The 14,485-nt window shown below is 44.1% G+C and overlaps 1 protein-coding gene across 4 annotated transcripts in view; it reads right to left on the bottom strand.

The window, feature by feature from the left end:
* phldb1a (pleckstrin homology-like domain, family B, member 1a) overlaps positions 1-14,485 on the bottom strand; it is a 30,265-nt gene that overhangs the window by 14,310 nt on the left and 1,470 nt on the right. For 3 of the 4 annotated variants that reach the window (XM_076751209.1, XM_076751212.1, XM_076751211.1), the window contains exons 1-8: positions 12,897-13,012; positions 10,834-10,932; positions 10,142-10,265; positions 9,041-9,211; positions 7,424-7,540; positions 5,013-6,106; positions 360-596; positions 103-234 (exon numbers count right to left, since the gene is read on the bottom strand). In XM_076751209.1, coding sequence (XP_076607324.1) covers positions 103-234; positions 360-596; positions 5,013-6,106; positions 7,424-7,540; positions 9,041-9,211; positions 10,142-10,265; positions 10,834-10,932; positions 12,897-12,899 — 1,977 coding nt within the window. In that variant the 5' untranslated portion in view covers positions 12,900-13,012. Of the gene's footprint in view, positions 1-102; positions 235-359; positions 597-5,012; positions 6,107-7,423; positions 7,541-9,040; positions 9,212-10,141; positions 10,266-10,833; positions 10,933-12,896; positions 13,013-14,485 lie in introns of those variants that run through there. The other variant, XM_076751210.1, reaches the window with a different exon arrangement.

The raw sequence follows: 14,485 nt of genomic DNA, 5'->3' as shown, positions 1-14,485 counted from the left end.
CTGTCAAGCTGAATAAATACTGGAGGGTGAAACAGAAAGAGTGTGCAAGTTAAACCGCTGTCAACAGTGTGTCTGCTAGTGTGTGTGTGTGTGTATGTGGACCTCCTGTTTGGTCTCTTGTAGCTGCTGCTCGAGTTCGCTGACTCTGTGCTTCAAGTCATCAACCCTGGCCAAGATCCTGTTCCTCTCCTCTTCCATGTGGACCTGCTCCTGACCGGCTAACAGCTCCTCACACTGAGGGCAGATTTATATATATATATATAAAATGTTCTAATAAGGTTCCCAATTAGAGGGAATCACAAATACTAAGATCTGACTTTCTCTCCACGCGTGCATGCCTGCATGAATGTGTGGATTACCTCTTGATGTGTGCTCTCTGTGCTGCTGGACTCCTCTCTCTGGGCTTCCTCATCGTTCTCTCTCCCCCTCTGGGCTCTGTCTTCTCCCTGAAGGGACATCCCCCCTCCTGTGTTGGAGCAGGTTCCCGTGGCGCCCCCCAGCAGCCCGCTCCTCACCACCTCAGCCAGCTCCACAGCGCTGTCCTCGTGATTATACTCTGCGCACAGATTGAGGATGGTCTCCAGCCTCTGTCGCTCCTATAGGAGAGATGTGAGACGTAAGCACGTCGTCCTACATTATAGATCGTATGGCAGATCAGATTCAAGTGTCCTTGTGTGACATTGTCCCATTTAGGCAGCTGTCCCTCAGCTTCTGGCACGGGACAACTGTAACCTGATAGCAGGAGGGCCAAAGCTGGTGTAGTTTGGGTCTCAGGAGGGGGGTTCATAGTAAAACCTGTCAGAGCTACAGTTGTTTATGAAGACAGAATCTGTTGTAACTGTAAGAGTGAGTTTTGGTTTCTCAGATTACACCTCACCAGTTGTCATCTGCTTTTTGCTTTCTGATCAGAGAGGCTTTCAGTGTTGCTCTATTTCAGATTCTTCTTTAATTTTCCTTCATTGTGTTATGTATTTGTGTGAGATGCCACATGGTTGTAGTTTGTGGCTGGCCTGCTGTGTCTCATCACTCCAAACAATGGGATGCTTGCTTTAATCTACCAAAATAACACGCAATAATTAGAAACCTGGCAAGACTAGAAACAATTGTGCCTGCTTCTTGCTACAGTATTGTTGCTTCCACAACCACCAGCCCACTTTTGTCTGGCATTTAAATTATTCAGGCTGTTCCCACACCGAGTCTGTCATGAGCATTGACTTTAACTACAAGATTTATACCTTGGACAGTTGTTTATGCTGTTTAGTTCATTTCATGATGAAAATCAGGAGAGCATTATGTGAAACCATATTTGACTGAACTTAACAGCTTTAAACTGGCAGTTTCAGTAAAACATGGACGTAAAGACTGAAAAGATAAATTAACCCAATAACAGATTATAGCAGCTTGAAGCAAAAGTTCAACTTGCTTTCTTGGTGGCAGTTAGATGAGAAGGTCCACAAAAACTGGAAACAGAGAGAAACTACTAGCCCGGCTCTGTCCAAAGGCAACAAAATCTGCTTACCAGCACATCTAAAGCTCACTAATTTACACATTATATCATGTTATGGTGTGTTATATCAGGTGGATTTTGTAACAGTTATGAGACTGGCATTGACCTTCTCATCTAACTGTTTGCAAGAACGTGAATAAGTCTATTTCCTACAATTCTGAACTTTTGCTTTAACTAGTGTAACACTGGAATAATCTCCTCTATCCTTTTATTACTGAAATGCTGCAGTTTGATTGCAATTACAATGTTTGCTTCATGTATCACCATAGAAATCCTCTAAATTAACCAGAACCCCTTCAAAAATAGAAATATTTGGACTCTGCTTCAAACCAGCAATTTGGCCTTTTCCTGGTGGAATTGATGCTAAATTTAACTTTTCTATTAAATCTCTTCCTCCCTTGCTATGCCCTTTACTTTTGCCAAGAGATAAAGTGCAGCATGGGCTTTTAAAGTGCAGAAATATCCATGTATGTAGGTTGGGTTCAGTAAAGTGAGATTTTTTTAAAAAAAAAAACCTGCATAGCTGTGCCAACTGTGCCAAGAGAGCAGTGTGCCAAATGTAGAGCATTCATTTCAGTGACAGGATATCCTGCCTTTGTCTTTCTCATATATACGTCTACAGTTTACCACTGTTGTGAGCTTCTGTCAAGGCGCAGTACTAACAAGTCAAGAACCTCAGGGACCCTAGCATAGGTCACCACATGTCACCCGGTTTGCCATTAAATGTATCTTATGTGGGGAATATGCGCCATTTAAGCACAACTGCAACAGACATAACATGAAGTTTAGAGGTGCTGTGATATGACGCCAGTTAATACAGAACCCCTCTCAGAAGAAGAGTTCTGGATTTTGGGAAACACATTTATTCACTCTCTTGCTAGATGTGAGATGAGGATGTGGTGGTTTGGGAAATTCAGTTCTTTCCTTGTGTGCTGTGGAGTGGTGTGCCTTTGTTTCCTGTGTGTCCTTTTTTGGAAACAGAGGCTGGGCGTGGTTCAGCAGGTGGCTGGGAGCTGACTCCAACACAGCTGGGACTCATCATAATCACTCACAGCATAAAGACTGTGGACTGCAGAGGACTCGAGGCCAGATTGTTTCTGCTGCTTAGTGGTGTTGTTGGCTGTTTATCAGAGCTACCTGTGAGTTGAAGTGAATATTTAGTTTTTGTTTTGTGTGAATCACCGATGCCTGATCTCCTGTGTCTTTTTCCTTTTTGCACGGTGAGTTCTCCTGCACCAATCTCTAGTTTCTCTCGCGCTTCTAGTGTCACCTGTGCCTCCATCACCACGTGCCCTCTATGCAACTACTCACGCCACCTGAGCTCTGTGCACTCCAGCGTATCTCTGAACTGCTCTCGACCTCAGTACCTCGTGCCTCACCTGCTGTTCTCAGGACTTCCCAGCCACTAGTTTCCTGCATACCTGGAGTCTCCGCTCATTGTCCATTCAAATAAATTCACATTTTACCCTTGCTCCCTCTCCCTGCTAGTGAGTCCAAATCCTGCCCAAACGTAACAGAAGTTAACATCACTGCCAGATCCTCTAATGCCCATGAATGAATACAGTCTAGTATCTCATTTGTGCAGTACCCCATAAGTCCTGAAAGGTGATATACTTTTTTATCTTGTTCTCAAATGTCAGTGTCCTGTGGGAACAAGTTAACATCTGCATAGTAAAGGCCTGAAAGGCCTATGCTTTTAAGACCATGGGATTAAGTTGCATGTGTAGCTTTTAAGAGCTTGGCCATTGACTGTTTAATGTACCATCAAGGAACTTCTTCACATAGTGATCATTCAGCATGTGTCTGTGCCCTGTGTATGGACATATCTTACTGGATTATTATCATTATTCCAATCAGTCCAACTCAGATGCATGACAGTAACTCTCTTATTTGTTACTAGAAACCCTTTGGTTCCTGAAATAGTCTGTGGGCATGGATTGCTGGAAATTACCCCAACCCCTTCTCCCCCTACCATCCCTTCAGCTGTCATAGACAGGCTGGGGTGGGGGCCGAAAAATGGTGTTGGGGGCTTGTGGGTGTGGACTGAGGATGGCTAACAAGTATGCAGTCTGTGATCTATGGTGTGGGCACAAATAAGAAAGAGCCTTCGGTCCAGCAGGGGCAGCTTTGAAAGTAAAAGCCCGTTTGATAAATACAGTGTTGAGCAATAACCAGCCGCGCCCTCCGCTCTGGACCTTAAGACCTGTGGAAGAATGTTGACCCCGTGTTTCTCGGGCCACATGGCCTGACGATGCCAGTAATGCTCTGGGGAGATGAGCTCGAGGCTGTGTGCCAGGAGATTTAGACAAGATATCTGAATGCAGACATGGTGTCTGCCATGCCCGCAGTGTCAGCGCCTTCTCCACTCAACTGTATTCATGTCCTTTAAAATCATAGGGTTTGTTGGCCCTGCAGTGTTTGTCCTCATCACTTGTCCCGTGTTTTTTTAATGCTGTACGGTGAAGGCAAAAGATACCTTTTCACATTGTCTTCCAATCTAACCGACAAGCTACTTACACAAATAACTTAAGCTTAAAGAAACACTTAAATGTGCATTAATCAATGTGTTTTAGATTAAATGAATAGAGAAAGGAAGAGAATTTGGAAAATACTTATATTTACTTTGTTTCAGGGAGTTTAATATCACTCTGATATCTTAAATATGATGCTACAGCCAGGAGACAGTTATGTTAGTTTAGCATGAAGACATAAGCTGGGTGAAACAGTTGGCCTGACCCTGTCCAAAGCTAAAGAAAATTGTCTACCAGCACCTCTAGAACTTGTTAAATCTGTGCAAAAATGACAAAATTTACACTTAAATCTGAAACTAGAGGAGACAATTAGCTAAGTGTGACCGGGTTAAAAACACCATATATTCTATGGCATGCATTATCTTAGCATGAAGGCTTAAATATGCAAGTTAATTAGTGAGTTTTATAGGCGCTGGGAGGCAGGGTTTTTTTTTATCTTCAGATAAAACCAGGTTCGCTGTGTCCCCTGTGTTCCACGATCAAGCGGTGGTCGAGCATGATCGTATTTAGCAGTGTAAATTTAGAGATATTTTTCCAGAGGTTGGTGGAGATCAAAGCACAGCTAAAAATAGAGTAAACACTGGACTTATACTCGTCAGGTCACCAGAAACACGACTCTAAATGAATCCTGATGTTGCTCTGTGTCGGTAGGATGTTTAAAAAGATGTTTTTCACAAACAGTTTGTACACCGAGATACAGCTGTGGCTCTACACCTGTCAGTTTGTTTGGACGTTTTTCGCCAAACTGGCCAAAAATTGATAACTGCAGATTTAAAGTATATACAAATTCCACGCATACACAGGACATGGACTAAACAAACAGTCATAGAGGACAGCAAATGTTTTCTTTATGACTTCCTGAGCAAAATTCACATCAGTGTTCACATTAGGACGGGGACTAGGACTTCCACACTGAGATGATTGTCTCCTCTCATATCTGGTGTGAAGTCATATCTTAAGTGCTGATCACTTACCAGTTTCTCCATTTCCTGCTCACGCAGCCTCTCCTCTCTCTGCCAGCGGTGGTATTCCAGCAACTCGTCCTCATTGTCACTGATCTCAGAGATGCTGTTTTTGCGTTCCCGGGTGTACGGTTTTATAGAACTCTGTTCCTTGTTGGAAGATCCTGTCACAGTCATGCAGGGGGTCTTTCTTTGGCTATGAGGGCTTGTAAGAGGAGACGAACCGGACAGAGAACCCAGGCCTGACATGATGGCACTGCCTGGGCTGGACCTTAACTGCCTGCCTCCGGGCTCCTTCTCTAGCCCGGAGAGTGATGACGGACTCTGGGCGTACAGTGCCCTCATGGCTTCTGCTTTTGAAGGGGCTGTGTGTTTGCGGGGGCCCTGGGGGCTCTCAGGGACGGGTTTAGCAGTGAAGCCCTGCGATCCTGCAGTCCCTCTGTGGGACATGTGAGGGCTGAGAGGAGGAAGTTCTCTTCGGCTGGTGGACCCTGGCGGCTCTGGAGTCCTAAGCCTTTGAGAGACGTCAACATGAGACAGGTGCTGATCTCTCCTTGGACTGGGGGATCTCTTCTGGAGGGTGGAACCTCTAACTCGAGGGCTGGACGGAGCTGTTGGGGAAATTTTGGCGGGGGATGGTTTGTGACTCAGGCTGGAGTTTTCTGTGGCCTGTCCTGACCCCCTGCTCGGGGGAGTGAGGCTGGATGTGGCCTCTGCTCTCACATTCCTAAGAAGCTTTGGGCTCTCCTGAGCCCTCTGACCACCACCAGTCCTGCTTGAGGCCACAGAGAGTGAGGTCCTTGGATGAGGGACAGGAGCGTTGTTGGTTTGAGCGGACCTGGCAGGTACTGGAGGGGTTTTGTTGCCGAGGTTCTGGACCAGAAAGCTGCTGCTGTTTTCATAAATGGAGTCCTCTTTCATGGAGCTGTTTCTCCCATTGAGCATGTTTGGTGGAGAGGGCTGTTGAGTAAGCTGTTTAACAGATCCTGATGCTGATGAGACCTTCAGCACCGAAGAGTCCTGGAGGTTCTTTGCTGCGTTGTTGGTTTTGGAGTTGCCGTTGCTGGAAAAGGACTGATGGCTCCCATTCAGGACACTGTGGGAGTCTGCGAAGAGAGACAGAAACACTTGTGCATGAGCATTCCTGTTGAATGAAGGAAGTAGACACTCAAGCAGACAGTTGCAAAAACACATAAACAAACACAGTGGGAGGGATTTATCCTGTGTCATCATTGCATTGACATCCACCACACCTCCGGTCAGTGCTGTAGGACAAGGGGGGTAAACCATAAAAGGAAAAATGCACATACGTTGCACACACATTCGCACAGTGTCTCTTTAGCTCACTTTAAATAGTGATAAATGTCTCGGGGCCCATGTTCTCCTGTATGAGGGATGTTGTGCTCCTCAGTTGTGTTGTAATCCTACGGGGATCTGGAGCTGCTAAATATAAAAGCCGCAGTCGCGTGCCTCATTCAGAGCTGATGAAATCAGGGCCTGGTCAGGAAAGAGTGGGCCCTGCATGCTGGGCAGGGTGTGGTGGCTCTTACTGTACTGTTAAGGCACTGACAGCCAAACCAGTAAGGTCAGAGGAGAATGGACTCTAAATATCATCGACAGCACACGACCGCAGTCACAGCAGGCAACGGGCCAGAATAATCTAACATCATCTGAATGTAGCCATAAAAAGAAAGATTACAATAATCTTGTGCCACAATGGGGTCACACCTTGAGCAAAAACCACAAATCAAATTTAAATGAACTAGATCACAATGTAGGCCACAGATAATTAGTCCTGAGCAAGCTATTTCTGCATCCAGTCGAGGATAATGACTAATATTTCAGTCAAGACAAACTGTGCTGGAGATGTAAAAATCAAGAACTGATAAACTCAGAGAAGCACAAAACAAATACAAATACACACTTCTGACTTGGAAAAGTCAGTTTAATGATCAGTCAGTTCTGAGTTTTACCTGATAATCTCTAACTGATGCAAGTGTTTACAGTTCTCTTTGATCATGTTTACTGCATGTCATCTCAGTAACTAAACCCTAAAACATGGATAGTCTGCACAACTATCATGTCACAAACACCATGTACAGCTTGATCATAATATGTCATCCTTCCCAGAGGCGACTGCAACAGATGCACAATCCTTGTTCAGCGTTGGCGGGAACTTATGCAACTTTGTGATTTTTAAGGTAGTCGGAATGCAACTGTGCCTAAATGTCTATCAGCCCAAAGCATTTGCTCTGCCCAGAATAGCTGCTGAGGAAACTGTACAACCTTCACACACACAGATGTCACTGACACATTTATTCTGCATCTGTGTAAACGATCATGATTGACTGCATGAGTATGAGCATAAACAGGAATTGTTCAGTCAATGGAGTGTTGTGTAGTTATCAAAGCAGGGTCTTTACCAGCGGGATGAGGTCTCGTGGTGCTCGGTCCTCCAGGCAGCATGCTCTTCATCCGCAGGGCCTCCTCTGGATGGTTGAAGCGGAAAAAGGCAGACTGGCCAAAACACAGCATGCACCCTGCCAGGATAAATTATTGCTGATTCAGCGTTGGGTGTTTTCATATTTCAGCATTACAAACTCTCGGTCACTTTAACCACTGAACCGATTCTACTTACCCAAAATCAGCCCTTCTATGTCTAACTAATGCAGTAAATACGTAATGGCTGCAGTCACTTTGCAGTTTTTACAGTACATGTGCTGTGTGTGTGCAAACAATCTACAGCATTAAATATTCAAAACAATAGAAGGTGTGAGTGTATAGATCGATTTTTCTGTGAGATTTATGCCTTAAATTTAAACCACATTTCGGCATGATATGTAGTAAAATAAGGACAATGAAGCGTGAAAGCAAGTAGAAGTCCAGCATGAGAAAACGAACAGGAATCATGAAGTGTGACAGACACAAGCTCCTCATATCCACTATTGGCTATTTGTGATGGTGACGTATTCATATTCCTAAACCGTTGGAAGCACATAGACTGTTGAACTGACATAAATAAGATGACTAGTTTAACTCACGTTAACCTGTGTGTGAAATCAACTCCTTCTCCTTTCCCTGCATTTCCGATGGATTTCAAGAATGCCTGTATCTTTCTCTGAGACTCACACGCTGAAGTTTTGTTTCCAGTTATGGATAATCCACCGGGAGTTTATTATTTATTTCATCCTTCAAGCTGAAGTCAAAGGTCCATGAGGCTGCAGCACTGTTCCTTATAAATGAAGCAGTTTCCTCTGTTCCTGAGTTGTTTTATTCAGGATTTCATGGCATGTCCTTTGAATGAAGCAAAGCCTGAAGTATTCTTGTTCAGCAGCTGCTGCCTCCACACACTCACACACACACAAGCTGATCACCCGGCTTCAAATGACATTCTGGTATAGCTGCTGGCTTGGATCCCATGGAGAGGGGACTGATGGGGGCGGGACTGTTATGCCTTTTTTTATGGCAAGTATGCATGTTACTGGAGGGACATGGGGCTGTTTTGACTGTTATCTTCTTGTGAAGCGAGACAGTGTTACTGTTCACGTTGCCTCCATTGTACTTAATACTCAGCAGAACCCAGTTTATGTATGTGGATGTAATACTGCAATGCATGCAATCATTTTAATAAGCAACACTGTACATCAGTGTGATTTTACAAGACTAACAACATGCTAGCAGCTCACAATGGTAATCACAATGGCAATGCTGACATGCTGATGTTAAGCAGCTGCAATGTTTACCATGATCACATCTTACACTGCATGCTATCATTTGCTAATTAGAAATAACACAAAGCACAGCTGAGGCTGATGGGAATGTCATTAGTTTTGCAGGTGTATAATTATAAGCTAAAGTTGTGGGATTTTATTCATTTTTAACCCGATGGTGGTAGTCAATGAAAAGTTAAGGGGCCACCCTAGTTTTTACAAAGGCGGCCAAAATCACAGTAGTTACATAAGTTAACTGATATCAAATGCATTAACAGGTAACACCAACAATCATACCACAGCAGTCCTTTAAATGTGTGACAATGCTACCTTGTGTCAGGCGATAGGGTTTGGAGATGGGGAGGCCATCTACAGAGCACTGGTTCCCACATGGGTACAAGGTGATGCTGCCCGCTTTGTTTTCAATGTAGCAGTGCTGAGCTGCGATGCCATGGCCCTGCAGGGGGATATCTGTCCCCTCACTGCCCAGCGTGGTCCTCCCTGCGAAAACAGGGAAAACATTTTCTCAGCGTCAGTTACAGGACATTCATGTGGACCTGTGAATACTTTTGTGAGGTATTCTTAGGTTGCAGTTCAAAGCCAGGGGTGACGGATGTCATCTCAGAGGTCAAGGCCACTTGGGCGGAGCCACAAACGGGGTCAGCATGTGATTGAATGCTGAACAACAGGTGTCGGTCTCAAGAGATGTGCTTAGCTTGGCAGATGAAAGGCATCTTGTTAGAGGGAATTAATATAACCATCTACAGTACTATTTAATGTGCTGTAATTTCATTATCGGTTATATTTATATTGCTGTCTGGGTGCAAGAAATGTCACCCAACACAAACACAAATAGTATTTTCTTTTCTTTCTGTGGTGCTACTGTCACACCCTAACGGTGCAAGAAAATGACAGATCAGGGTGTTATTACATCTGTGGCACAGTATGAGAAACAACAACATGGTTAGAAGGTAATGTGTCATCAGTTTTTGTCAATTCATCACTCATGACAAGTTGTGCCTCTTACTTATTAAAGAACAACTGACTTATTTTGAATTATGTGCTTGAGGAAGTATCTATATTTGCTGACAATGACACAGTAGATTATAGATTCCATATTCAGCACAGGGATGTCTGGGCTCCTACAAACTGTGGTTTATGTTTATGTCGACTCTCCTGGTCTTTTTTATAGTTATAGTCAGTTTAAAAAGTAGTGGTGCAGCATGCTAAGACAGGACTGCATATTTAACATGGTGTTAGTAACGCAAGTCTTCACCTAAAATTTAATGATTTACATCATGAGGACTTGCATTTTGTCTCCATACGGAAGACAAATCATCACAATGTGACTAAACAGATTAATGTCTCCACAAAACGAGTAATACACACACACACACACACACACACATACACACACACAGAGGTCTTCACCTTCCAGCAGTGGCAGCAAGGTGATGGCTGTGCTCAAGCGTCCACTCCCCAAACTAACCAGGTGGGGGCGCTCTGCCTGGACTTTCAGGGACTTGCCTGTCTCAATAAGGTCCAAAGGAGTGCTCTGTCAAAAAACAAAATCAAATGGAAAACGTCATGACATGATCCTGATACCATTGAGTAACACATCTGAAAGTCTGAACACTCAGTGAAATCAGTTTTGTATCAAATTTAAAACCACCTGTATGAAAGGCTAAACAGCAAAGCAGAAATATTAAAATGCTCAAATAAGTGGAGAGATGGAGAGGCTAGTTCTGAAAATATCAAGACCAGAACAACTTACTACAGCTGTATATGAGTCGCTACAATTACTTTACACCATTTCATGATCCTGGAAAATAGCTTCATGTACAATCCAGATGTTTGTTTGCAGCTGGTGTGATTTTAATGATTCATTCAGCATTTGATTAAAAGCCAAACTTGCTTGTAAAAAATAACGAATGATACAACAATTAGTGTTCATATCAGAGAGACGGGGGATAGAAATGACCTTAATTCCTTTCAAAAATCAGTCACTTAGGTTGAGTAACACTCTGACTCACAGCAGATGGTGATAGTATTGAAGTCAGCTTCATATGATCTAACATCCCAGCTGTAAATGGTCCTTGACCCTGAAGTAAGACATGACTCACCTGTAAGACCTGGTGCGTCTGTCGCCCGTGTTCCACTTTATTCCTGTTCATGCGCTCCATGTCGGCTGGACCGTCAGAATTATCCGACGCATGAAGATCCTGAAGCAAACGCGCACATGCAGAGACGGAGAGTAGCAGGGCATGAATGGGAGCGCTGAGAATACTGCTACTACAGTTGTACTACAATGGGAACAGTGCTTTCCTTAGAAACCTTCTGCCCCACTTATAAGCCCATGTGACCAAGCCATTATACTGGGGAATTGTCTCTCCAGAACTAGGGAGACAACACGATCCATCAAGAAAGCTGCCATTGATTTATGCCTCAATCTAGGAGAGATTACTGATTTTTACACATTTGACAACGAGCTTTTAACTTCTGAGATGCTGCAGAAGGTGTGAATGAGCTCTGCAGGTTGCTGGCACAACAAGGGTCACATCCCTGCGTCTCCAGACCATGACTCACATACAGATCTTAAAAACACAAACACACACATTCCGTGTTTGCAGACAGATGCTGCAGATTAGATCCAGCTGTGTGCTCATCGACGCTCACAGGACCAGGACCAGACAAGACTTCAAACAATCACTCACAGACACATAAGCAGCACAGATGACTCACCATATTTTTCTGCGAAAAGCTGGTCTCCACATCTTTCACTATCACCCACATGAGCTGTTTGTCCTGGCAACAATTTGGTATCAGCTGAGCATTCCAAGCAAAACCGAAAATAGACACAACTACCTGTTATCTAATGTGTTTTGTCTAACATCGACGAAACTTAAATCACTGAATGTCATGTTTGACTGTTGAGATGCTTGTTTCAAAGTAGATCTCTAATGGCTAATTAAGGATATAACCAATGTGAAGTGCCTCAGTGAGCTCCATTGCTTTTTGACATATAGTGTCTGGAACTCTTCTGGAGGGATTAAAATCATCCTTCCAAAAGATATTCCCTCATTTGGTGTTTTTATGGCATTGGACAAATCTGTCTGTCTGACATCCCAAAATCTCTCAAAGCTGTTCAGCTGGGTTTGACTTTGAGAGCAGAAGCATATGATCATTTTCATCCCGATCAAACCATTTCATAGCACCATTTGACCTGCGTTTGTCATTTGTGCTGTTATTTCCCTTTGATTGCCCACTGCTCTGAACGTCAGGAAATGGTCATCAGCTCATTCACACACCAACACATGACTGTTCCAGCAAAAAGAAACGCTTGATCTCTTTGTCAGTCCATCCTGACATCACTGATCATTTAAAATTCATGCAAAAATAACCAAAAACCATCCACAGCTGCTCTGCTCCAAGTTTAGCCCAGGCTGAGACAACAGGGCGTTCTATCTGCGTCTGATGTCACTCCAGACAAGGCCACTGGGTGAAACCACACATATCTGACAATCACGTCCAGTGTGTGTCCCAGAGGACCCGGTGACACGGAGAAGAGACCGTCCCCTCTGTTCAGCACTGACACTGGACCCCTCACGCCTCTGCTGTCAGCCCACTGGTTGTCAACACTGGGCCTCTTTGAGCCACGCACTCAGACACAGGACAGGAGAGTGGGCAGGGTAATGCGTCTCTTGCTGTCTGACTCACACACACACACACACACACACACACATACACACACACGCACACACGACACACACACACACACACATGCTGCTGCTCCCACAAGCCTCAGTCATTTAACGTACACACCCAGGCCGGAGAATAGTTTTAAAGCTCGCAAATGCAGGGCCTTGCACTGTAACCTGTCATTATGGGGGCAGTTATGCCCTTCAGACTTGCCATGAGCTTCTGAAAATAGACACCACCAGCCGCACAGTCTGGGCTGCTAATTTTAAAGAGAAATGATTTCAGCTGAGAGTGAACACTGACAAAATAGAGGAAGACAGAAAAAAGTTCACTTAAGATGATGCATAAAATAAAATAACACATTTATAAACGTGTTATTTTGGGAAGGACAGCATAAAAAAAGGCAGACGACTGTTTACAAATGCAACAGGTCAGGCAAGCACGGTCAGCAGTTTCCTTACTTCACTGAGACACATGCAGCTCTTACCATTTCTCTACCCTCACAGAGTCCACACCACAGCTACATCCATGAGTTTGTCTGAAGTTTATTAGTCCATAGAGCAGTGTCCACATTGTTGTTTATGTCTTGCTCCTAGCTTTTTCCTCATTCACTCACTGGGCTCTTGTGCTGTTTCCCTCCTCCCAACCCCTTCTCCTCCCCATCCCGGTGCAGAGTTACATTGCAGCAGAGGGGGACCCGGCATCTGCCCTGCCCTCCAAAATCTTCTCCTACTTCTGACTTAAGGACATCTTTGTTGACTTCCTTTTTCTTTGCTTGACAAATAAACCCTATGAGTAAAGAACTTCAACTCCAGTTTCAAAAAGTTCAGATCCTCCTCAGAGAGTCCCTGAGATGTACTCACTCCTACAGGGTTTCCATTGAGTGAAAGATCAGATGGACCACACCAGATGATTAGAGGAGGCTGCAAAGTAAACCCTGCAGTGCTGCGAGTCTCCTCAGAATTGTCTATTGGTAAAGCAGGTGTTAGCAGTCTGATCCCGGGAGGAAATAAAACATGGTGTAGGAGTAGAAGGTGGAACTTCCTGATCCCAGCTCTGTGCCACTGATGTAACAAACTGTGAAGTGGGTATTTCCACTCTGGAAAACTGTTGAATAACTGTTTATGAGAATATGACTAAACACGGTGGATTATAATGCATCCACTGTGCTTGATGCATCCATAATGATGGGATAAAGAAATACTACGCTCCACAGGAAGAGAATGAACACATGTGAGCCATCTCTTCAGACGTCCCACAGGAACAATTTGGCCCGGAGTCAGAGATGGAGAGAGTGGAGGAGAGTGGGAGAAAGAATCCACTATTGATCTCTCAAGGCTTTTCCCATGGTCGGGGGCCAGAGAGGAGATGGAGGAAATGAAGCAGCTGATGAGTCACTAAGGAAAATGAAAACAAACAAACAGAGGCAGCTAAGTAACCAGATGAACTTGAAGCAAAGCCTGCAGAGAGGGTTGATGTTCTGAGCCAGTCGCCCTCTCGGTGATGATGTGGAAGATACAGCTGAGGGGATGAAAAGCTGCTGAGTGTCCTTTAACAAGTGATTTTGAGTGTAGTCACTGCAGCTGCAGCAAACAAGATAACAAAGCAGTGAGTGTCCACACCAATATCTAATTTACAAGAGTGAACATTTCAGCAAACTGCAGTTTTTGTGTTGTTGTATCACATTGGAGTGAAACAGTGTTATCATTAAGTTTTATAGATGTCAAAAGACAAAGAAGTGATGCAATGTTTCAATCAGCTAAAACCATCCGGGCTTTAAAGACAGGCTTTTATTTTGCCTTGGAGTTCAAACACATTGGTCTGGACAGCTTAATTGACAGCTAAATTATGCAAAATGATCCACATGGATTAATCAGTATTAATGTCTGTTTGTCTTCTGATGTTGATTGTTGGCCAATACTATGACTTAATGCAACTTTTGTGAAGATGCCTCAGTTTTCAAACACGTTATGAGCGCTGTGGGAGGATGATGAAAGTTCACCACTACTGGAAGATGTGCCAGCTGGTGTGAGGACGTCTTCCAGGTCTTGAATTATGTGTCTGGTGGAAGGCTCA

This window comes from Chaetodon auriga, chromosome 15 (genome assembly GCF_051107435.1).
Source record: "Chaetodon auriga isolate fChaAug3 chromosome 15, fChaAug3.hap1, whole genome shotgun sequence".
Taxonomy (NCBI): Eukaryota; Metazoa; Chordata; class Actinopteri; order Chaetodontiformes; family Chaetodontidae; genus Chaetodon; species Chaetodon auriga.
The sequence above is the reverse complement of the archived record's forward strand: the minus strand, read 5'-3'. Positions and strand labels throughout refer to the sequence as shown.